Source organism: Nicotiana sylvestris, chromosome 4 (assembly GCF_000393655.2).
Source record: "Nicotiana sylvestris chromosome 4, ASM39365v2, whole genome shotgun sequence".
NCBI classification, from domain to species: Eukaryota; Viridiplantae; Streptophyta; class Magnoliopsida; order Solanales; family Solanaceae; genus Nicotiana; species Nicotiana sylvestris.
The window spans coordinates 179,540,050-179,564,452 of NC_091060.1; the positions used below are offsets into that span (position 1 = coordinate 179,540,050).

General features: G+C 36.1%; 1 protein-coding gene and 1 pseudogene across 1 annotated transcript; both read right to left on the bottom strand.

The window, feature by feature from the left end:
* Positions 1-9,296: 9,296 nt before the first annotated feature.
* Positions 9,297-10,990, bottom strand: LOC104226117 (uncharacterized). The gene is made up of 3 exons (XM_070174002.1): positions 10,675-10,990; positions 10,440-10,576; positions 9,297-10,313 (listed from the first exon to the last, which is right to left on the bottom strand). Exons 1-3 carry the CDS (start codon positions 10,988-10,990, stop codon positions 9,297-9,299), a joined length of 1,470 nt encoding a protein of 489 aa, XP_070030103.1.
* A 1,554-nt stretch (positions 10,991-12,544) lies between these two features.
* On the bottom strand, positions 12,545-21,683 carry LOC104226116 (CSC1-like protein At4g02900; annotated as a pseudogene).
* Positions 21,684-24,403: the final 2,720 nt, after the last annotated feature.

The following is a 24,403-nucleotide window of genomic DNA, read 5'->3' on the forward strand; positions in this document are numbered from 1 at the left end:
TGAGACTGGTGCTATCTTTATTCTTCCCCGAATGGGTATCTGACTTTCAGAAAATTTTCTAAATAAAAGGAAAATTTTCTGCCCCAGTTTGATAATCTCCCTTATGGCATGCCTTTCCGCCATCAATGCCATTTCCTTTTAAGGTTTGACTGTGGTGGTTGGTTGTGATACTCCTACTGGGGATGGCTTTTCCCTTTCTCCTTCCCTGCTCTGCGTTCCAAAAACTTGCTGGGGATGATCCCTTTCTGCTGGGGATATCCTTCTTCTTTTGTGGCATAGCTCGGAAACTGGCATTTCCCCGACCTTTTAGTCTCGCATGAATTTCCCAAATCATGCCCATTGCTCTTCTTGATTTGTCCACGGGCCTTGGCCTTGAAGTTTAATAACCTTTGATTTCGGCAAGGATATCCCTCTTGACACTCGTCAATCCTTTTGTCAATCTCCTTTTGCTGGGGATATCTTTCTTGACACTAGCCTCGCGCTTGTTCCTTCCTGACTTAGACCATTTGGATCTTCTAATCAGATCTGGTCTTGCCTAATTGGAAAGCTGATGGCAGATTTTGAAGTCATTTCTTACTTGTTCTGACCAAACAGACTCTACTGGGGAATTTGCTATGAAAGGAGAAAGATGAACAAAAAGGGAACCGAATAAAAGACAAAGGAAAAAGATGACTCTTTAACAAGAGAAACTATAAATAAAAACCTATCAAACGCAGATACCGACTCTAATGGTCATGACATGCGCATGTGGACTATCCTCTACCGTCAATCGTCTTTCAAGATCTTCATTTGGCGATTCTCCATCTGATTCTCAATCTTATTCGATTTGTAATGCCCGAAGGGTTTTCACTATCAAGCCTCTCTCATTTTTTTTTTCCCAGCTTTCATCGCCTTATAGTGTCCGTGAAGATTTTCACCGATAAGACTCTCTCATTTGTATCATTTTCCAACTGGGGATTTGGAGTGTTGCCGGTATGATTCTCTCTACTGGGGATTAGAGTCCCTTCTGTTGTGGAACAGAGTGTTATGTTCACCGGTAAGACTCTCATTTGTCTAACTTGGCATCTTTTGCAGACTGATCAGAAGGTCTTTCTTTGGACCGTAATGTGGGTCTTTGGATAGGCTAGAAAGAAAGGGTATTAAAGGCTCAAAAACAAATCAATTTGAGGTTCAAAATTACAACCTTCGGAACCATATTTGTTTACAACAAGCGCAACGCTTGCCCTATTTTTTTGCTTGAGGATTATTTATATATATTTTTTTTAATTTTTATTACACCATGCACACTATGACCATTATGACCGAGCCGTGAGGCGCCTACGTATCCTCTTTGAGGAATCAGGTCAAACGTAGTTCCCAAATCCTCTATTTTCTTCTGACTTTCTTTTTTTTTTGTTATCATTTTTTTCTTTTCTTCTTTTTTTTTCATTTTTCTTTTGTCGTTTTGTTGATTTTTTTTCTTTTTCTTTTTGTGTTTTTTTTTCTTTTTCTTTTCTTATCTTTTTATGTTTGTGTTTCTACTCTTTGCTACTGATTCCGAAAGAGGGGTACGAAAGAAAACAAATAAGGCTCAAAGGGTTAACGAAGGAGAAAGTGTTTAGATAGCAGAATAAAATGTCTTCGTCATTCCAATCTTCAAAACACGCCAAGCACAAACAACACCATTAAATATTCACCACATCTTCTGATTGTGCCGGACTTGATAACCATATGCATACATTTGCCTTTTTCTTTTGTCATTTTTAAAGCACCATTGGGCAATACTCTCACTTGATTTTATGGTTTTTCTTTATGTTTTATTTGCCCCAGTTTCAGATGGCTCGGGCTTCACATAATCTCAAACCGTTCTTATTTCCTTTAAACGTTCTGATCACCTCCCAATGGTTTTACGATTATCTTTTAAGATCAGGCCCAAACTGTGTGCGCATGTCATGTCACCAGAATCAGCGCTGAACAAAAATGATAAAAGGACCAAACAAAAGATGACTGGAAATAATAAAAGACCGGATTTTGCATTAGACTACCGGTGAAATGGTTTGAATAACAAAACAAACAAAAACAAACCAGAATAAAATCGTAAAACAACCTGGACAAAACTTAAACAAGCCGCTATGACAAAATGGAAAGATAAGAAAGTTTGACACAAGACAATATCCGAATTACAACCCTAATAATCCGGACAACAGAAATGACAATAAAATAAGCCACCAAAAGCTTCTCTCTTGCTAACCAAGGAACGAAGCATCCTCCCACTTTATCAAAACTGGCATCTTAGCCACTGAGCTTCGCATCAGTATTGCCCAGACCATTGCCAACTTCAATATCATCAACCTCAGTCAACAAGTCCCCAATAGGATTCGAGTGCTTCTGTCATTAGGCCTGATCCCCGCAAAGTGTGTATCATGATGTGCAGGTAAAGGATTATGCGCGATATTCTGGGTGTCATTGTCCGGCTTACCACAAACCAACCACCTTAACTTTCTTTGCGATTCAAGACAAAACAGGTTAGAATGGACTCAGTCTGTCCTCATTATTAACAACATCTTTTTTTCCCTTTTTTTTTCTTTTTTTTTCTTTCTCTTTTTTTTGATTCTTTTTTTTGATTTTTTGTTTGTTGTGGTCGAATCTTATGGAGATTGCCTACGTATCATGACCCCGCATGAATCAGACCTTGTGTAGTTCGGGCTAATAAAAGATAAATAATAATAAAATATTTTTTTTTCAATTTTCATATTAAAACAAACTTGATTACAAAAGTTTAAAAACTGACCATACTAACAGACTTTGACAAAAGACAACAAACGGCCTCGAAAATCAAATAGCCTGCATACTCTAATCAAAGAATTACAAACTCAAAGACGAACGGCCAGTTTCTTTCCCCGTTTGACAAATGCAACCAAACGGTTATTTTTTCAAATGTGGCCCCTTCCCAATTTCATCTGAATTTTGAGGTCGGGAAGGATTACTTTACAACCTTTCACAAACTTGTTTGTTCTTTTATGAAAATAGCCCTTCGACAACCGAAAGATACTATAAGGCTATCTCGGCAAGAACGATTTAAGACATCACCGAAACCGGGTCGGCTTATTTTAATTAAAAACCAAACGGTATTCACTTGACCACTGGCTATTTTTCTTGTTTTTCAAATAATAAAAGACCTGGTTTTGCAAACACGACCTTTCAGCACTTCGGAGACGAAGATTTTAAGGTTGTGCGGGATAACTGGTCGCAACCCAAAAGAATGACCAAAGATGGTCGTTTACGCAAAATCAGCCTTCCGGCGTCCCTTTCGAGAACATTCGGCTGTTTTTGACAAAACAGCGTGACCCAAATTTTTATGACTCTTTTCTTGTTTTTTTTTCAAATTAGAATAATAAAAAATCCGGTATTGCAAACACGGCCTTTCAGCGCCTCTAGGACGAAGATTTTTAAGGCTGTGTGGGTCGACTGGACCAAATCTAAAAAAAAATGACCCAAAGGTGGCTGTTTATGCAAAATCAGCCTTCCTGCGTTCCTTTCGGGAACATTCAGCTATGTTTTGACAAAACAGCGTCACCTGACTTCTTTATAATGAAACTAAAATTTGACATTTTTTTTGGCTATTTTAGCAAAAGGGGAGGTTGGACCCGATTAGGGCTGCCTACGTATCTCACATCCGGTGAGAATCAAACCAGCGTAGTTCGGGCAATGATGAATGAAGTAAATGAACTAACCTTTTTTTTTATTTGTTTTTTTTAAAGGAAAGACTTATAAAGAAGAAAGGGAGCATTTTTGAAAGAAATGCTTCTAAAAAATATTTTTGAATTTTTTTATCAATTTTGAAAGAAGAATGAAAATATTTTTCTTGGATTTTTTTTTTGAAGAAATTAGAAGAAAATATTTTTTTTAATTTAAAAAAAACAATTAAAAAAAACTTTCTAATGAAATAAATAGTGGAAAATATTTTTGGATTTTTCTTTTGAAAATTGGGGGTCTAAAAAAAACTTTTCTAGAAAGGAAATAAAGAAAAATACTTTTTGGATTTATATATATATTTGCAACAAATAATAAAACCACGTTCAACACACGACTCTTTTTTATTTTCATTTTTGGCATTTTCATAAACAAATAAAAAAAATATTTTAAAAATAAGACTCTTTTTCATTTTCATTTTTCATGGCAAGATAAACTATTTTTTTATTTTGAAAACAAGACAAAGTGAAGATTTTTTTTTCGTTTCACCAAAATGACTAACCTATCTTCCAAACTTAAAAAATAAAAAGACTCTTTTTTTTTGAGTGAAATAAAATAAAACATTTTTCTTTTCTTCACTTTTTCAAGATTTTCGGCAGAATTTCGACATTATTTGGGTATTGTTTTTTTTCTCTTCCTAAAATAGGCGATTAATTCTCTACACAGTTACCTCGCTCTTCTTTTTTTCCATAATTTTCTAATATTCCTGATTTTTCGAAGTCGGTCAGCATGCAAGTTTGAAGCAAATAAATGCGTAAAGCAAACAGGATGTTGCAGGATGGTCTTTTCATTTCAGGTTGCTAGTCCTAGACGGACCCAACCCCTGTGTTGAGTCCCATAAGTCAAAGCAACATGATGCAAATAATCGTTCCTACTAGGGATCCAACATGAAGTCATGTTAGTCTATGTTCAAAACCTGAGTCGGTGTTCTAGACTGTGTACCCGAGCGGACAACTCAAATCGAGGAGGGGGCAACTTTCCGGGAACCAAAGGGCCATCCGGCTTAGTAACTTGTCCGGCCTCTTTCTTATTTCAAGGTATGACACTAATAGAATAGGGAGTCTCAACCAGTAAGCACATCCCCGAAGGTAAGAAGAGAATGGTTTCGGCACAGTTTATATACAGTTCAGATAATATCAAAGCGGTAAAAGCAGCATTTAGCACATTAGGCTCAAACATGCAAAAATCAGATAAAGCCAAATATAACAATTTATCTAAGCTCGAATTTCTAGCCCTGAACCAGTGATTCTGGGTTAATATTCCCCAACAGAGTCGCCAGAGCTGTCACACCTCCTTTTTCCGCCCCCGCGAGGGGTGAAGGAGTTTTTCCAATTAAAGGACAATCGAAACGGGATTTGTTTATTTATTTTAGAGTCGCCACTTGGGAGATTTAGGGTGTCCCAAGTCACCAATTTAATCCCGGATCGAGGAAAAGAATGACTCTGTATTACAGTCCGCGAACCAGAAATCCGGATAAGGAATTCTGTTAACCCGGAAGAAGGTGTTAGGCATTCCCGAGTTCCGTGGTTCTAGCACGGTCGCTCAATTGTCATATTCGGCTTGTTTATCTGATTTTTTATACAATTATGAGCTTATGTGCAGATTTTAACTCTTTACCGCTTTCATTATTATTATTATTATTATTATTTTACGGAGAATTGCAACATTGTGAAAACGTATTTCAGACCACGTCGCAATCAATGCACCCATGGTTATCGACACATTTCGACTCCGTTGAGATTTGGATTTGGGTTACATAAATGCACACCCATATTTAAGAAAATGATTTGTTAAAGACGCGCCTAGAACGACTAGCGTATTGTTGTTTTGGGAAAAGCCGTAAAATTTCTCTAGACGGTCAACTCCGATGTTCTAAGTAATTAATGCATACATTTGTGAGGGCCCCGCAATCTATACATTTTACTAGGCTCATCTCATCTCATTTATTTTAAATGGACAAATCCTAAAGCGACTACATTTTTTCTATTAAAATTAGTCTCTAAAATAAAGAAAGAAAATCCTAATTAATTACGAGCCTTTTTATTTATTTAAGAAAGCATGGCATACTAATTGCTAGATTAATACAAATATTGATGAAAAGGAATTTTACAAAAAAAAATCGAAATTATTAAAAATAAAATTCGACAACTAATATTCAAAAGAATCAAATATAGCTAGATTAAAACTCGCATTGTTATAAAAAATTATTGAGATTAATTATTCATAACCATTTGAAACTAGATTTAACCATAATTACTAAACCTTATTAGAAAGTTTATTAAACTTAAACGTTCTTCTAATCTTGTTTGAACTCAAATCATGCCTTAATGCCTAATTCATGAAATTTAGTTCAAATTCATGCCTTAGCTAAATTTAGCTACTTGTTTACGATTAACCTACTGTTGATAATCTTAAAACCTTCATAACTAGCGAATTAACCCGTTTTGCCGAGCCGATTCATTAAAGACTAACTTATGTTATTTTCTCTTATTCCAATTATTATTCAGTAATACATGAAATAACCTAAATACAATCAATAAAAGGAAGAAAGAAAAAGCGAAATTAAAACTTCAAAATTCCATTCTTCATGTGTATTCATGCTGCCACAGTTTTAACTTGCAATAGCTAGTATTACAGTCGTGTACCTGGTATTGGAAACAAGAGAAGATAAAGATGAGAAGCAGCAGTAGTAGTAACAATGCAGCACAGCAACGACAGTCCAGCAACACATGAATAGACCAGTAACAGTAGGAATAGCAGAAAACCCAAGAGACTACAACCAAGAAAGAAGTTTCAAGCTTCGATGAAACAATAGCAATTAATGCTGATTTCATACAATGAAGGAAAGTAGAAGATCTTTTTTCAGTTCTTATTCTCTCCTTTTGTTTTTCAATTTCTATCTCTCAATTCTCTTCCAAAACTCTCCTCTCTTTTCAATCTCATCATCCCCCCTTATATACAAAGCAAGACCCCCTTTTACCTCTTTCCCCTTTAACTTTTATTATTACCCACACTTTTACTTTAGTAAAAGTAGTCAACGTGGGCCCCCGTGTTCCCTCTTTTTGAAAAGTAGTCAAAGTAGGCCCCTATGTTCCCTCTTTTTGAAAAGTAGTCAAAGTGGGCCCCCTTGTTCCCTCTTTTTGAAAAGAAGACATCATTATCCACCTTTTCCTTTTTGCTTTTATCATTACGTCTTGCCCCCCACCATAATTAAATAATCTGCAATTGGTTAATTCCCGTATTACCCCTAAAACTACTGTTACTGCCCTGATTCAAAATCTGTTATAACTTCAAAAATCTGTCCAAATAACAATTATCGCACATTTAAATAGCAATTAACTATAAAAATCACACAATTTAGACGTTAAATGCTAAAAATGCAACGTACATTATTTTTATGATTTTGTAAAACAAACTTAAATAAATACTAAATGCAAATGCGACATATTTTTGTAATTTTTTATTAATTTAACCAATAAACACGCACAGACATAAATACAAATAATTATCAAAAATGCCACAAAAATTCTAAAATTGCACACAAAGGAAAATTATTTTATTTTGGATTTTTTGGGAGTAATTCTTTCATTGGGCAAAAATCACGTGCTTACAATCAGCGATCTTCGAGCCAAACTGGCGAAGGCTCGTCAAGACCAAACCGAGCTTATTGAAAAGGTAATATGGCCTTTGAGGATTTGCTATGCATTTATCCGATTAGGTGACTAACACTTCAACTTTGCAGGCCCAGCAGAAGGGCGAGCTGGTGGAACAGCTTTGAGAAGAGCTCAACATGAAAGAGGCCGAGACCCTAGGGTGGAAGCAACACACAGACAGTCTCGCCTCAGAGAAAGATACGCTTCGGGAACAACTAACTTCAATCGAACGCCAGCTTCAAAATGCAAAGGAGGAAAGCTTGGCCCGGAGCTGCAAAGTTGAGGAGCTCGAAGTTAAATTAGCCGTTGAGCTTGCGAAGGCTAAATCTGAGGCAAAGGCATTTGTGTCCTCATACCGAGCTGATGTTGAAGCTACTAACACTCGGGCACAAGAGATCTCCAGTGCGGCTGAAGTTAAGTTATCATGTGCCCTCGACCATGCCAGGCAACCGTTTCGGAGAGAAACTCTCGAGGAGGTGCACGCTCGTGGCTTCGACCTCTCTACTGATATTGAAAAAGCAAAAACTTTGGAGGAAGAGGCTGCCGCTTTACTCTCCGATAACGAGGATTTCGCTAGTGGCTTCGAGAGCGGGGGAGATGAGGACGAATTCCCCAAGGAGGAGATTCCCGAAGATACGGCTCCCGAGGATGTGGCTTCCAGAGATGTAGTTCCCGGGGATGTGGCCCCGAAGTAGATTAGGTTCCTTTGTTTTGTTTTTGTGTATGGCCCTTTGCGGGCGTTGTAAATACTCTATGTGAATATAAGGAATTCCCTTTCTTCTTGCTTTATCTCCGATTTGTATAAAATTCTTCTTTGTCTTCATTTTGTTACAAATTTTGATAACTTCAATGATCAAGTGAATATCAGCTCAGATTCTGAATATAACAACCCTTAGTTTTTTTGTAATCAATGGGCGATCTTCGAACTATTAGTATAATACCTCTTAAGGCTTTTGTTAACCCTCTAGCTATGTTTAAGTTGATTTAATGTGAGCTCGGGATGACGAGGCTCTTGAGTCCGAATTGAGTGAGAGTAAAGTCTCGAACTCCGCATGCTTCGGCCCTTAGACTCTTTTATATTAGCCCTTAGGCTCTTTTAGGTCGGCTCTTAGGCTCTTTGAGTTGGGCCAATTCGGCCTCTAAGACGGCTATAATTTTTCCCTCTATTCGGTTAAAAGACTTAGTGAAAATTTCTTTATGGCTTAGCATGTGTTTTTTGTACCCGTTGGGTTTTTCGAAGGTTCGATCGATCGGAACCTCATTTACAATCAGCTCGTGTTACGATAATTGAATACCTCTTGAGGCTTTTTTCGAAAGCTGATATTATCGTAGTCTTTAAATTATTCGAGCCCTTTTTGCTTTTGCCGAAGGTAGCCTAGTTTAGCCGGTTTCTCAAAGTATTTGTAGGCCTTTAACTTATAGCGGAAGTCGGACGTCTCCGAGCCGCATTATTTCGGTCGTAGCCTTTAATATGGCTGTAGCCTTTAATATGGTCGTAGCCTTCGGGTATGTCTCTTGGGCTTGTTTCCCGATAACCCTTCGAACTTGTTTAAAAGGTTAGTCCCCGAGTATGATGGCCTTGGCCTTTATGTCGAGGGGATGCCTCTTTGAGGTCTTATGAATTCGAGTTTAGATGACTCGAATGCATTGACTGTCGATGACAGTCCCCGAGTATTCGAGGTGTATTCGCGTTTTGGCCCTTGAGCTATTTCTTGCAAAATCGCAAGTATGATGTTCGTATAGTCACAAATTTCTTTGAGACACAAAGAGTTTTTTTTTTGGTAATTAAAGTTTTCATTAATAACCAAAAGTATTTACAAATCGATCAAACTTTATACTCAGTCTGATTTTTCTCTAAGCATTTATCTCTCTGTATATCCTCCTACTTACACATCTTACTATTAGTTCTAACTACCTAGGAAATTTACAGTGTTGCAACATCCTCTTAGTAGTACTACTAGCTCGAACATGACAAATATATGCAATCTCTCTAGCCACTGTGTCCTCTATAGTCTCCTTTTGCTCAAAAATCCTTTTGTTCCTTTCCATCCAGATTGCATACACATATTCTGTGTATATCATCTTTACTATTCTTGATTTGGCAGACTTCCCTTTGGTGTTCTGTTCTATCCAGTGTTGCATTTGGTTCCATGTATTCAAATTTCTCCAGGTGATCTGTATCCATTGCATAATCTTCTGCCATATATATCTTCTTATTGGGCATTTAACAAATAAATGATCTCTTGTTTCTGCTACTGTTTTGCACATGACACATCGACTATCCACTTGAATTCCCCATTTTTCTAATCTTGTAGCTGTTAGTAATCTGTTTTGCTGCTGCAACCAAGTGATAAACCTTGCCTTTGGTCTTGCTTCATTGTTACACATGATATTTTTCCATGTTACTTTAGGCAGCTCCCCAACCATTTTCAGATAGATATTCCTGATCATACTTTTATTCTTCATATCTTCTGGTTGTACATATCCTAGATTCTCTCTTGCCTTGAGTATCTTCTTGACCATCCAACTAGCTTGTAGAGGGATAGTCATACTCTCCAGTGTTTGAGATTTTATGTAGTATTCATGGATCCATTTAATCCATAGAATTTCTTTTTTGTTCTTCAAATCCCAGCAAGTTCTAATTATGGCAACTTTGTTCCACAATCTGAGGTTAGTGAGATTCAGACCTCCTGCTGTTTTAGGCAAACATATCTTGCTCCAAGCTACCAATGATTTCTTGGTGATTTCATTGGTTCCTGACCAGATGTAACTTCTACAATATCCTTCAATTGCTTTCATCACCTTAGCTGGAATAATGAATAATTGTGCGCAATATGATTGGATGCCAAACAATACTGATTTCACCAACTGTACTCTCCCTGCGTATGATAATTTCTTTGCAGTCCATGATGATATTCTTGTTGTGATCTTGTTGATTAGAGGTTGTCATTCCACCAGTTTTAGTTTTCTAGTGGCTAATGGAATCCCTAAATACTTGAATGGTAGTTCTCCTTCCTTGTAACCTAGGACATGTTGAATTTCCTACTTGTGTACCTCTGCAACTCCTCTATAATATATTGCACTCTTGGATTGATTTGCTATTAGCCCTGAAGCTTTTCTGAATATCTTGAATTTTTCCTGTAGCAGCTGCATTGAAATTATTTCCCCCTTAGCAAACATTAAGAGGTCATCTGCAAAGCACAGATGAGTGATGCTAAGTTTGGAACAATTTGGATGGAATTTGAAGTACTTCTCCTCTTTCAGTGCATTAAGGTTCCTGCTTAGATACTCATATAGATGCACTCATCAAGACTTCCATTTAGAAAAGTGGTCTTGACATCCATTTTCCAGATCTCATAATTGTAATGAGCAACAATGGATAAGAGAATCCTAATGGATTTAAGCATGGCTACCGGCGAAAAAGTTTCCTCATAATCGATCCCTTCTTTTTGAGTAAACCCTTTTGCAACAAGCCTAGCTTTAAAAGTTTGCACTTTTCCATCCACTTCTCTCTTATTCTTATAGATCCATCTACAACCTATGGGTTTGAGACCAGTAGATGGTTCTACAAGATCCCAGACTTGATTGGAGTACATGGACTCCATTTCACATTTCATAGCATTAACCCATTTATCAGCATCTATATCATGTAGTGATTCATCGTAATTAATAGGTTCTGTATTAGGCTCTTCAGGGATTCTATCATAATATTCTCCCAAGAGCACAAACCGGAGAGGTTTTCTAATAATTCTCCCACTACGACTAGTCACTACAGGTGGAGGCTAATTTTGTTGTTGAATCACAACATCATTTTCTGGAACTGAAGCCTCAATGTTATCCTCCACACCTTGCAGTGCTGGGATATCATTAACTTCTTCCTGGAGTGCAGGTTGCATAACAATTTTAGGTTGTTTAACAATCTGAGGTTGCTCAACATTACTCCCACTACTTTGGGGTAGTGAAATGTCAGGCAATTGCTCTTGTGCAATCTGCTGCCTATTGACATTTCTCCCACTACGATAATGTAGTGGTATGTCAATAATGGCTTCCGGGATACGTTCTAGAGATGAGTCTTTAGTTACTCCATTGTTTAATTCCGGTAAAACTAGTTTACTTCTAGGAATATGGTTCGTTAGATAGTCCTCTTCTAAAAATCTGGCATTTGTCGTAATAATTACCTTCTTTTCTTTGGGACAATAAAACAAACCGCCTTTTGTTCCTTTTGGATATCCAATAAAAATGCATACTTCTGTCCTTGATTCCAATTTATCCGTTTTCCCTTTCAGCACATGTGCTGGATAACCCAAACCTGAATATGCCGTAAATTTGGCTTGCACCCAGTCCACAATTCTACTGGAGTTGAAGGTACTGACTTTGAAGGAACCAAATTTAGATGTAGTTTGCTGTTTCTAAAGCATATCCCCAAAAGGAAGAAGGCAAATCAGAATAATTTAACATTGATCTAACCATTTCCATAAGGGTCCTATTTCTTCTTTCTGCCACACCATTTTGTTGTGTAGATAATTGAGATGTAATTCCATTATCTGATAAGTATTTTATGAATTCCGCAGAAAGGTATTCACCACCACGATCAGATCGCAATGTTTTGATATATTTATCATGTCGTTTCTCCGTTTGCGTCTTAAATTCTTTGAATTTCTCAAAGCATTTAGACTTACGTCGCAACAGATAAATATATCCATATTTTGAGTAATCATCTGTGAAAGTCACAAAATACTCAAAACCACTTCTTTCTTGTATATTCATAGGACCACACAAATCAGAGTGAATTAATTCTAGCTTATCACTGGCTTTATTTCCTTTTGAGGGGAAATGTCTCTTGGTCATTTTGCCTTCTAAACAGGATTCACATGTTGGTAGTGACTCCACTTTCAATGAACTCAAAGGTCCATCAGAGACCAATCTCGAAATCCTATTTAGATTTATATGGCCTAGACGTAAGTGCCACAAATAAGTTTGACTCAATTCAGAAATACGTTTTCTTTTATGTGGTAGATTAATGTTATTTAGTTCTTTGGTTGTTGTAGCACATGAGGAGATATATCAAGAATAAAAAGGTCATGTACTCTAGCAGCAGTGTAGATAAAACATTTATTAAACTTAATAATAGCAGAGTTATTACCAAAATAAGCATTATAACCAGCATCCATTATTTTCGAAACCAAAATCAAATTCCTTCTAATAGAAGGTACATAGAGAACATCTTTTAAAACTAAAACTCTATCATTACTAAACGAAACTCTAATATCTCCTAAAGCTAAAGCTGGTGCTGGCTCGCCATTGGCTTGAAAAACGCAAACTTCATCCTCACTTAGCCGCCGCGTTTCCTGAAACCCTTGCAAAATAGTGTAGATGTGATTAGTGGCTCCCAAATCTACACACCAAAACATGGTAGAAACAGTCGCTAAACAAGTTTCAACGACATTTAAATTTGAATTACCTTGCTTATTCAACATTGCCAGATAGGCAGGGAGTTGCTTCTTGTGATGCCCAGGTTGCTTGCAATGATAGCACTTGCCTTTGGGCTTTTTCACACCAGCCGCACCACCAGGTGCCAGAACCTTTTGAGCCTTCTTCCTTTTCTTATTGTCTTTCGACTTAGAAACCGAAGCTTTCTCAACATTGAGTGCCATAACTGGAGCTTATTGTTTGATATAGATTTTGCCGCTTGCAGCTCATTCAACAATTTCACTAGTGACAAATCCATTTTGTTCATATTATAGTTCAAGTGAAACTGTTGAAAACTGTCAGGCAGAGTCTGCGGGACCATCTCAACTTGAGACTCCTTATCAATCATAGCTCCAAGGACCTCCAGTTCATTCAGAAGACTCATCATCTTCAGAACATGGTCCCTGACCGATGATCCTTCAGCCATCTTGGTGTTCAAAAGGGCTTTCATGGTTGTCTGCTTAGCTGCACGATTTTGCTCACCGAACATCTCTTTGAGACTTTCGAGCATATCATAAGCAGACCCCATAGACTGATGCTGATGCTGATGTTGCAAAACATTCGCCATAGAGGCAAGATGTAACATCGCGCCATCTCATCAGCCTTAACTCATTTGTCATAGGCCTTAACCTGATCATCAGTAGCATTTTCAGGTTTTTCTGGGCACTCCTCAGTGATTACAAATTTGTAGCCTTCAGCAGTTAGGACAATATCAAAGTTCCTTTTCCAGTCAACATAATTCGGTCCTTCTAACTTGTTTTGGTTCAAAATTGAGGTAAGTGGGTTGAATGAAGACATGGTTAATCTGAGAGATATTCACATTAAATAGATTATTAGATATGTATTTAGAATGATTCAAAACAACACATTACACATATAATCGTGCTCATTGAACAGTTAGATTCGTTAGGGAAACTTAACTATTCATGCAAAATATATGAGTGATGTAAGATATTAACCCCATAAATTTAAACAGGACCAACTCAGATGGAGAGTAAACTGTTAATTTAAGATAGGTAAATATCACTTTTATAAACTCTAGTTTCATTTTATCAACATGTAACTCAGTTGGAGAGTTAATACAAGTAATGAAATAACTAGAGGCAAAACTACAGTAATCATCTATAATGAATTTATCCGATGTGGAAGAAGACCTATGTCAACATATAAATTCATTATATTATTGTAAAACATGATTGGAAACAATGAGAATTGAACCCTACCACCACAGATTTCTATTAATATTTTTTTTATTAAAAAAAATTCCAGAAAAAAGAAAAAAAGGCCAAAACTCCATCTAAACGACCCCGAAAGTTTAAAAAACGACGTACATCATCAAATTTGAGGTCAATCGGAGTTCGACAGAATTTCAGAATTCTAAAATTTCTAGAATTTGTTTTTGGCGTTTTAAGGGTTTTTAATTATTTTGACTTGTTCAAATCACATAATATACTGATGTTTATTAACACATGATTTCAGGACTCAAAATAATTTTTTTTTTATTTAATAAAAACGTGTTTAGACAGAATTGTAAAAACAATATGTTTTTCAATAGTCAAAAACGGTACTGTTCATAATTCTGTATATTAATCCAAAATTACAGAACTAATATCATACAAAACAGTCAAGTTTTTATTAATATAACACTATGATTATGTACATAACTCAACTAAAACAGATTAATGGTATTAATTCACTGTTTATGCATATGTATATTAACCCATAATTACAGAATTAATAACATTCAAAAACACAGTCACATTTTTATCAAAAAAAATTGCTATTCAGCAATAAACGTAATTTAAACATAATGTTATTTAAATGTAACACCATTGTTTATACATGTGTATATTAATTCATAATTTCAGAATTACAGAATTAAGATACTAATAAATGCAATCACGTTTTTAACATAGAATAATCATCCCAAACATGTATCAATAAATAACACGTTTTAATATTACTCTATGCATGCAGTATTACATTATCTAGTTAGATGTAAGACGACGTCTGATACCAATTGTTAGACCATGCACAGCGAAAGCAAGCATACAATCCAGGCATCAAATACATGTAAACTAGACAACGCAATAGTAACGAGATTAGAAGCACTAACCTCTTGAAGTAGTTGCACAAACCTTCCAAACAGCAAGAATCCAGGGCTGCAGTCTTCTGCTATTTGCCTAGTAAAACCTTGGACGATTTTGTTATTGGGTGGGCAAGAACAATACAACTGAAAGGTAAGTTATTAGGTGACACTAGTCTTCCTTTAATAGACCCGAAATTAAGCCACAAAAGGAGCTCAAAAACGTGTAGGATTCTGCAAGTAGAATCCTACTCTAACTCAAAAGGATAACTTTTCTCCCAAGCTACTTTTTACCCAAGTTTGTCCAGGTTTTTACTAGGTATAGCAGGGACCAAAAAATAATAAGAGACTACTAATTATAGTATTAATTCGAAATTAGCATGAATTAATTGCAGTTTTTTAGTGGAATAAATTGCAATTAATTATAGTAAGAATTAATTCATGCTAATTTCGAATTAATACTATAATTAGTAGCCTCTTATTATTTCTGTGGTCTCTGTTATACCTAGTAAAAACCTAGACAGACTTGGGTAAAAAGTAGCTTGAGAGAAAAGTTATCCTTTTGAGTTAGAGTAGGATTCTATTTGCAGACTCCTACACGTTTTTGAGCCCCTATTGTGGCTTAATTTCGGGTCTATTAAAGGAAGACTAGTTCCACCTAATAACTTACCTTTCAGTTGTATTGTTCTTGCCCACCCAATAGCAAAATCGTCCAAGGTTTTACTAGGCAAATAGCGGAAGACTGCAACCCTGGATTCTCGCTGTTTGGAAGGTTTGTGCAACTCCTTCAAGAGGTTAGTACTTCTAATCTCGTTACTATTGCGTTGTCTAGTTTACATGTATTTGATACTGGATTGTATGCTTGCTTCCGCTGCGCATGGTCTAACAAGTATGTCATCAGTAACGAAAGGAGTTATCTCATCTCAGCTGCAGCAATATTATATGTTGATCACAGAAAGTAGTAAACCTTTAAACAAAGGAAAGCACTCCAAACAAAGAGTAGTCAGCATGTTTATATATCATCCTTTTAGATGAGAAACAAAACTCACTCTGTTGGAGACTGGTCGAGAAACCTCTGAAGCTGTTGAAATGCAGCACCAGTAATGATACTTCCAAAGAACACATTGACAATGACAAACAAATGATATTTAGATGCTGATCTTCTGTCCAAAGATGAGAGCGATGTAAAGCCTTCTATTTTTGACATGGTCATTAGAATCATAGGAAGAAGAATCAGAAATATCTTCAATACAATCCCGGGTAGAAAACCTTGGACAAATGATTTGACAACATCCTTGTAGAAGAAATTCCAGCAGCGCGGACATTAGAAATTGACTTTTAATGTACAAGAAGTTCCACAAGTGCAAATATATTCAAAATAACATTTAAGAATTGACTCTATTCATTGCAATATAGCAAAAGTGACTCCATACAAGATATAGGCAAGGTAACTGTTACAAGTAATTCACATTAACATTGAGGGGAACAACTCAATTACTAAGTGAAACAACTTAATAGTTTATACGACTTCTTTACTTTCCAAGAAACTACACCTAATAGACGCATTACTTATGAATCGCAGTTGTTCTAACAGAGACAAATAAATTTCAAAAAAGCAGTCTTTCCCAAAGTTTAGCTCATTTGATCAACTCTAAAAGCTAATATAGAACAGGTAAAAACATTGTCAATCACATCCAGTATATTCAGATGTTTTCTTACACTTTTTTTTTGAATTTATAAATAACTACAAGCACACATGTAGCAAATTTATCCGAGTTAGAAGTATCACGTACATTTCTATTAATGACTTCAGGAACGGAAGAACCTTTTTGATGCCATCAATGCTTGCAAATGCTTGAACGAATCCAATAGGGATCATAAAAAAGAAAGTAAGAAAGAAGAAAGCAACAGCCATTAGCAGTCTCCGGACAGCAAGTTGAATATATGGTATTGAAAGATTACCCCAATAGACATCACGTGGTTCAGGAGCCCATTCTGTCAACCAATTGGTTGAGTTTCTTGATTGTTGTGTTTGAGCACATACAGCTGCTCCCCAACGAGATTTAAATGAGACAAATGCTGCAGGAACGATTGCCTTGGGATCACTTATAACCTTTTCTCTTTCTTCAGCTTCCTACATCAAAGAGGAAAGCCAATTACTGTAGTGCCATGAAAGATTCGCTATAATATGTGTTAACTTCTTTAAGCTTTCTCCACCAGCAAAATTTACATTTTGTTACTAATCTGTTACCTCCAAAGCATCATCTTAGCGATAGAAGGGGTCAAACCAGAAAAGTCTGATGGTTTATAGAAATAAAAATCATTTGATTCCCTGTACATAAATGACATGGTACTTGTTTATACGTTGAACTTACGAGTTAAGGCTTAGTTGTTGTTTTTATGCTACATTAGATTCAGTATTTTAGACTAGTTAGAGACTTGTTGTAGTGTAGGGATAGGTATGAGATCTAGTTAATACCTTAAGTTGTGGTTAAGACACAAATTATTTTGTAGTTGTTTCATACTAATTGATTTATCAAATTGTATTGCATAACAATCTCAGGCTTTTGGAAGGCTTATATGTCCTTTACACAGTTCCCTATTGGCAGATTTATGTCTCTAGATTCAACCAAGTATCCATTGAAGCAGAGTGTGTTTTAGTTGCTTCTTCCTTAACATACATCTGCTGTGTACATCATTTGCTTTATCAACAGGCAGCTCATTTCACAAGAAAAAAAAGAATGTAACATAACAAATAAATGAGTTCGCCATATAAAATAGACATAGGAATTAGAAGCAAGTGTAACCCATGGTCAGAGAAACTTACTTCTTTGCCCAACTTCTCAATTTCAGTCATATAATAGTCGATGGCATCCACAGATTTTCCCCAAAGGCCCCAAAAGCCTGTCTATACATGACAGAATATGAGACTCAGTTATGAGCAGAAACTCAATACATTTAACAAGAAGCAGAAACAGGCAATGAAATGGAAATAAAGTCTTGCTGAACAAAGCATAATACCTTAATTTTTGGCCTCTTCATAGGGTTTCTCTCATACTTGGTTTGGTAGTACGTAAGCCAATTACGGAAACTCTTTTTCTTTTCCACCAATTCAGCAAGCTTATTTGCATTGTAAACAACCTACAAGTAACATCAATTTAAGGTTCATCTGTTGTAGTAACTGCACAATACCACAGTAAATAAGAATGAAAATGGTTCTACTCCTAAATTTCTCATAATCACTAAGCTAGACAGAACATATTTTTTTCTAAATAAATGCCAGACCACACATACTTTGACTACGTAACCTAAACAGAAAGAGAAATGATATATCTTTGCCTGTCAAATACTGAAATACTTCGTACATAAATATTCTAATACAGTACAAACCTGATGTGACAGATAATGATCTGGATGATTCATGCGGAAGAAATGTTCAACGTGCTCGTCCACTGATTCATCAGGATCTGGTGGGATATTTTTAACAAGGACCCATGTGAGGAATCAGAATTGGTAACTGACCAAACATTGTATGTATAAACACTCGTAACATTTATGGTCAACAAAATACGTATGGCACCCACCGTGAACTGATCAGGCCGACAGTTTTCAGAGGCAAGAAAATGCAGTCTCATTGTTGATATTGTCTTGTATTCTTTGTACAAAATATAGAAAGTCCAAAATGTGAATACATAAGCCATCATCACGTGTGCTCAAAACCTGAAAGAATATGACAAGCTTTTCATTTGGAAAAATCTGCAAAGGCATAAGTCTCCTCCTTTAGCAAACCAAAAAAACATCAAATTTCCAACAAAAAAAATATTCTTTGCATTCATTTACTATAATTTTGTGTGGAAACTATAATTACTAGTTTATCATGGTTAGTGTGGATATGGAAGGAGATATTGCAAATAAAGGCAACTGTAGTCCCTCGGCCTGCCAGCAATACTAAATGAAGAGCGCTATTTGGTACACTTTCTGTTTTTTGTTATAGAATTGAAGAAAACAAAGTATCGATTTTTTGTCACAGGTACATGACTACATGTTCATTAATATCTTTTTACAAACATACGAAACATACATGAATTTATTTTTAATCCCTTTATTACAGCAACTTATAATTTTTGACAAACATATTAATGAATTCTGATGTGCATTTATTCATCAAGCTAATTATTCAATGTGGAACATACTCTACCAACAAATGCCTTTCACAAAAAATGGTTAGATAGAATCAAGTAGCCACTTACAACAACAAGATCAAGCTGAGGTGCTAATACAAAATGGAAACAAGTTAACCCTCACCTTTGTGATCCTGAAGGGACATTGGATATGGAAACTCTATCAATATTACTGAATGTTAGATCCTCAATGTGCTCTAATGTTTCCCCAGCAGTCCAATTAACAGGCACTAAAACCGCAAAAGAAAGCATTGTGATAGGAACAAAGATTTTCAAGCTGCATTGATATTTCAGGAGTTAGATAATATACAAGGAACTTTGTAAAACAAGTTTCCAATATCTTTTACTTATCCTTTGTTCTAAATTTCCAAATAGAGCTCTTTGTTATCATCTCCTTATGAAATGCAAAAGGAATAACGCAAACCTTGTGGGACTCACCCAAGAAGGTAAATCCGTCTATACACTGCAGAATCAAGACCAGCATGATCTATAAGCTCTTGTTCTGGCATTTTTACAGCTGCAGGCATCCAGTTCAAGAACCTAATGTATGTTCTGAAGTCCAAGTTTACAAATTTATTAACAAATGCTCCAGAACTTCTAGGACTTGCTCGTATACCCTTCAAATACCATTTAGGGAAGTACACTCTGTCATTGATTGGCTGAAGCCGTACAATTGCAAAGGCCAAAAGGAAAATGAGTGCAGATAGTAGGTTGATCACAGCTGAAACAGAAATATCTTGAACACTAGCCATGTCTCCCTTGAAATGTTAGATGTCACCTGTTATTTGAGTGGAATATTTTTAGAATATTTCTAAAGGAAATGATAGGGTAAAAAGTGTAGATTTCACTAATAGTATGTATACTCCCTCCGGTCCACAATAAGTGACCAATTTGCTTTTTTTATTTTGGTCCAAAATAAGTGTTCATTTATATAATCAAGAAAAAATTCAATTTGTTTTTCCAAAATTACTCTTATGTAAGTATCCCTAAAAAGTCATTTACTTACATTTGAGAAGAAAAGTAAGTGCTAATATAACTATGGTGCAATATTTAATGAAGGGTAATTTAGCCACACTAACTATTTCGTCTAGAATTTAGTATTTCCTTAATGGCTGTGCCCAAAGCAAATTGGTCGCTTATTGTGGACCGAAGGGAGTATAAAATAAGAGATATTGTTTGCTTTATCCTTCTCTTTTCTTTCATATTTTTCATTCTGGAACAAATCAATCTCCATTCTTACGACCCACTGTTAAAGATATAATGTGATAATGAAGGAGTCGAACATGAGATAATACCTGAGGAATTAGACCTGGGAATGATGAGAAAGCATAAAATTCATTGATATTATGCGTATGAACAAAGAGGAACTGCTTTGCTTTTTTTTTTCGTATTTCAGAAATGTTAACAGGAATGTTGTTACTTCAGTTCCAGCAATTTTTGCTTTATTAGTAAGGACAGAAGAACGCTTGGAAAATGGATCTGCAGATTGAGGACACTCCTAACTGGGGAATTTTAGCAATTATCAATAATTTGACTATAGCATCCTCCAATGTTAACCATCAAAACTTACATAAGTCACCTAAACTTGTTGAAAACATGTAACATAATGACACGATTACTACTCAGTGAAGTAAGAAAATATTAATATGTACTATAAATAGGAAATTCCTACAGGCTACTGTGCTTACTGTAGAGAACAAATTAAAGAGATAACATAATATGTTAATCACCTATAAGCTGCATGGGAACTGTAAAAAGAGAAATGAAAATCCAACTTCAGTTCTTTCAGAAAGCACTCACATGCAGGGGTGGAGGGGGTTCGGCTGAATCCAGTATTTGTTATAAAAATTAATTAAATATATTTAAACTATTAATTTAGAACTCAGTAAATTAAAACGACTAAAATCCCAAACTCATAAGCTTGAAATCTTGGCTCCACCTCACCTCTGCTCACATGATTGTCATTATATGCCCATAACTAGGGAATATGACATTGAGGGCTTGGGATAGCTTTGTCATTATGATGGTTGACTCTTGAAACATTCACCACTACTGGGCAGCTATTGTACGCAGCTTTACCGTGCATTTCTGCAAGAGACGGCTTCCACGGCTCGAACCCGTTACCTCCTGATCACATGGCAACAAACTTTATCCCATGACAGCAACATTCACCACTACTGGCTAATTGAAAAAAGAAGTGGTCTATAAATAAAGCAAGCCTGAAGAATTTTGATTATCCAATAGAACTGTGACTTAAAATTTCAGCTACAGAAGAATACCGAAGTACAAACTAACCAGAAAAATGCCACAGCCAGAGGGAAAGCGACGACGTCAGATTCTGGCACACAAAATCATCCAAAGAGAGAACACATAACAGCTATCGCCTTTCTTGTTATCATAAGAAGTCTGAAGAAAGGAAGAATTAGAGTTTGCTTTGAAAGAGAGGACATAGTAATTAGAGTTTCTTAGCTGGATGGAATTGGTCGGTAGCGGGACCTGAGAGGGCGGCAACAAGAATGGACACGGCACGGCCGGCATTTAGAGAGGGCGAGACCATGTCATAACAGCGTTTTGAAAAGTTTGATGCTAAACGGATAGCCCAATATTTAATTTCTTTAATATCGAATCTAGTTAAGTTTCGTGATTAACTCATAACATACTACTACAATAGATAATTATCTTGAACAATATTTGTTTGAGGGTTAATCTTAACCCTTTCAACCCTCTTATCTTTGGTATCGGGATAATCACTAGCAATAGTGTGTAAAGAAGCCGCACGATTGCGAGCTGGACCGTAAACTGGTTCAACAGGGGAAATATGTTGCATAGCAGGTAGAAGTCTGTGATTAGAAAAAGAATGTCTATTATAAATAGTAGACTTATCATCAAATTGAATACAAATCCTACCATCCGGATTTTGAGTGACATGCGAAAATTCAGTATTTGACAAGTCGTTAGTAATCTGACTTGGGGATATAACAGAATTTAAAGTCCATGTAGTCGGAAAATTAATTTCCTCCCATCTGATAGGTCTCCTAGTGGTGACCTTGGACTTTGCAAAATTGGTTTCGACCAATATGGTCTGATCCGAAGTATCGTATAACTTACATTTCGGATTTAAAGTAGATAATAATTTGAAATAAATCCTATAGGACAGACATATAAGTTCAGAACCAGGCGCATAATTATAACCATGCGTTTTCACATTTAAAGTTAAAGCATCAAGAATATTAACATCAGAAAGAGATAGTTGCAAATTGGGTTGAGTATTAAAATATACTGGACCATAGGCCACTGTAGATTCTATCGAACCCATTAGAGACTGTCTGAAATTCAGATTTCTAGCATCTCTAAGAGCTGCTAAGAAGGTCTCTGGTAACCCTTTAAGGGTTAAAGGTTTAAAAGCAATTTGAACCATACCAATATGCACATAATGGTAATGATGTTTATATAAATCTATATCATGCTTGTTTAACAAACGAATAGTCTGTTCAGATGAATTTAATGCTAAAGACTGTTCAGTCGTTTTTATCAATTGTTTAGAAGAAAGTTTATCAAACCAACCATAATCATAAATGGTTTTTATAGAAACTTTAGGAATTGTCCATTTATTTAACAAATCAAGGTTTTGAGGTATATCTACCTCTTCAAGTCTAGTACTTTTAGTACTTGTTTCTCCCAGATCCATTCCAAAAGCTTCATATCTATGCTAAAGCTTTCATATCTATTACACAATTACCATGAAAATTCCTAGGCTCTGATACCATTTTTTACACCAGGATCTAGGTAGGCGGGCGGTAGTCCGCACGGCCATCCAGATCTAGCTGCTTTAGTACACTTTTAAAGGTTGGCGGTAGTCCGCACGACCAATAAGGATTCGAAATATACGGAAATTCTATTATAGTTTAATGACTGTATGGAAGGATCTATATCCTTTTACCCAAGCAAGGGGCCTGTCTAAGCCCGATACATACTCTTACTGAGCCCATGTGTCTAGCAGTTCTAACTGTGAAAGAGATAGCCCTTTTGACAACTTCAGCGGGCTTTAATGTCACAGCTGGCTAGACGTAGCCACTAAGGCAAAGCCAATAAGAGTAGTACCAGAACCGACTGTACCACCATCTTGGAACCAAATCAAGAAACTATATTAAAATTTCTTTATATTTTGAAAGAGTCTGGATTCTTCATGGTTAATATGCAAGAGAAATTAGTGCTTCAACATAGATATGAATCCGTTTAGCCGGACATAGTCACGGCTAGGGAGAGAGACTAAAAATACTTAAAAGAAGAATAAATATGTACCTTGTAGGCCGAGAAGCAAGGCCCTGAAGATGAACTTCAAAACTTTTATTAATTCTTGAACTCGATTTACAAACTAAGCTATGAACTAAGTGTTTACAAAAGGGGGTTGGTTGAGAGAGAGAGAGAGGAGAGAGAAAGTAGAGAGAGAGGGGGGGTTCCGGCCTCTTTCTTCTTCAAATGAAGAAGCATTCTTAAATAACAAAAAAAAAGAATCTTGAATAGTAAAATGGGTCCCACATCTGGGTCCCTACACAGTGTTTTTACTGTAGATAAACAGTGTTTCTACTGTTGATGAACAGTGTATCTACTGTTTAAGTGGGTCCTGGCGGCTGATAAGCTGTCAAGTCTTCTTTTTGTCCATATTTTGCATCTGTTGGAGGAATTCTTCCACCTTGTCAATTTCTCTGTCAGATAATATCATTTCTGGCTGTATAGGTTGAGTATCTTCTACGAGGTCATCACCACTCGTCTCACTTCTCATTGAAGTGTCTGATTTTTCACACTGATCTAGTGATTGGAGCAGATTTCTTTTCAACCCTTCTAAGTATTGATTTATCAAATCCATTTTATCTCCATCTTGGATTGATATTCTCCGAGCAATATGTTTAACAGTGCTTTCTTCTACTATCCTTTTTTGAGGGGCTGTCACATATAAATGAATTTGTGTTTTTATAGAATCTAATAATTCTTGGCCGTATAACGTCTTTGTTTTGGGATCAGTTTTCATCAATTTGTCCCAAAAATTGTTGTAGAATACCCTATATAAACAAGGGATTTGTTCTTCCGTATAACCCATTTCCGGGGTCCATTTATGGATCCAGGGGATAGAAAATTCAATAAAGAAGTAAATCTGATCAATTTTTTCTAAATAGCAGATATGATCTGCGTGATATAAATCTGTTAAGAATGGAGAGGCTTTTGTCCATTCTTTGTATAATTTCAGGAATGGTTCAGGCAAAATTTTGGTAGTAGGACCGTGG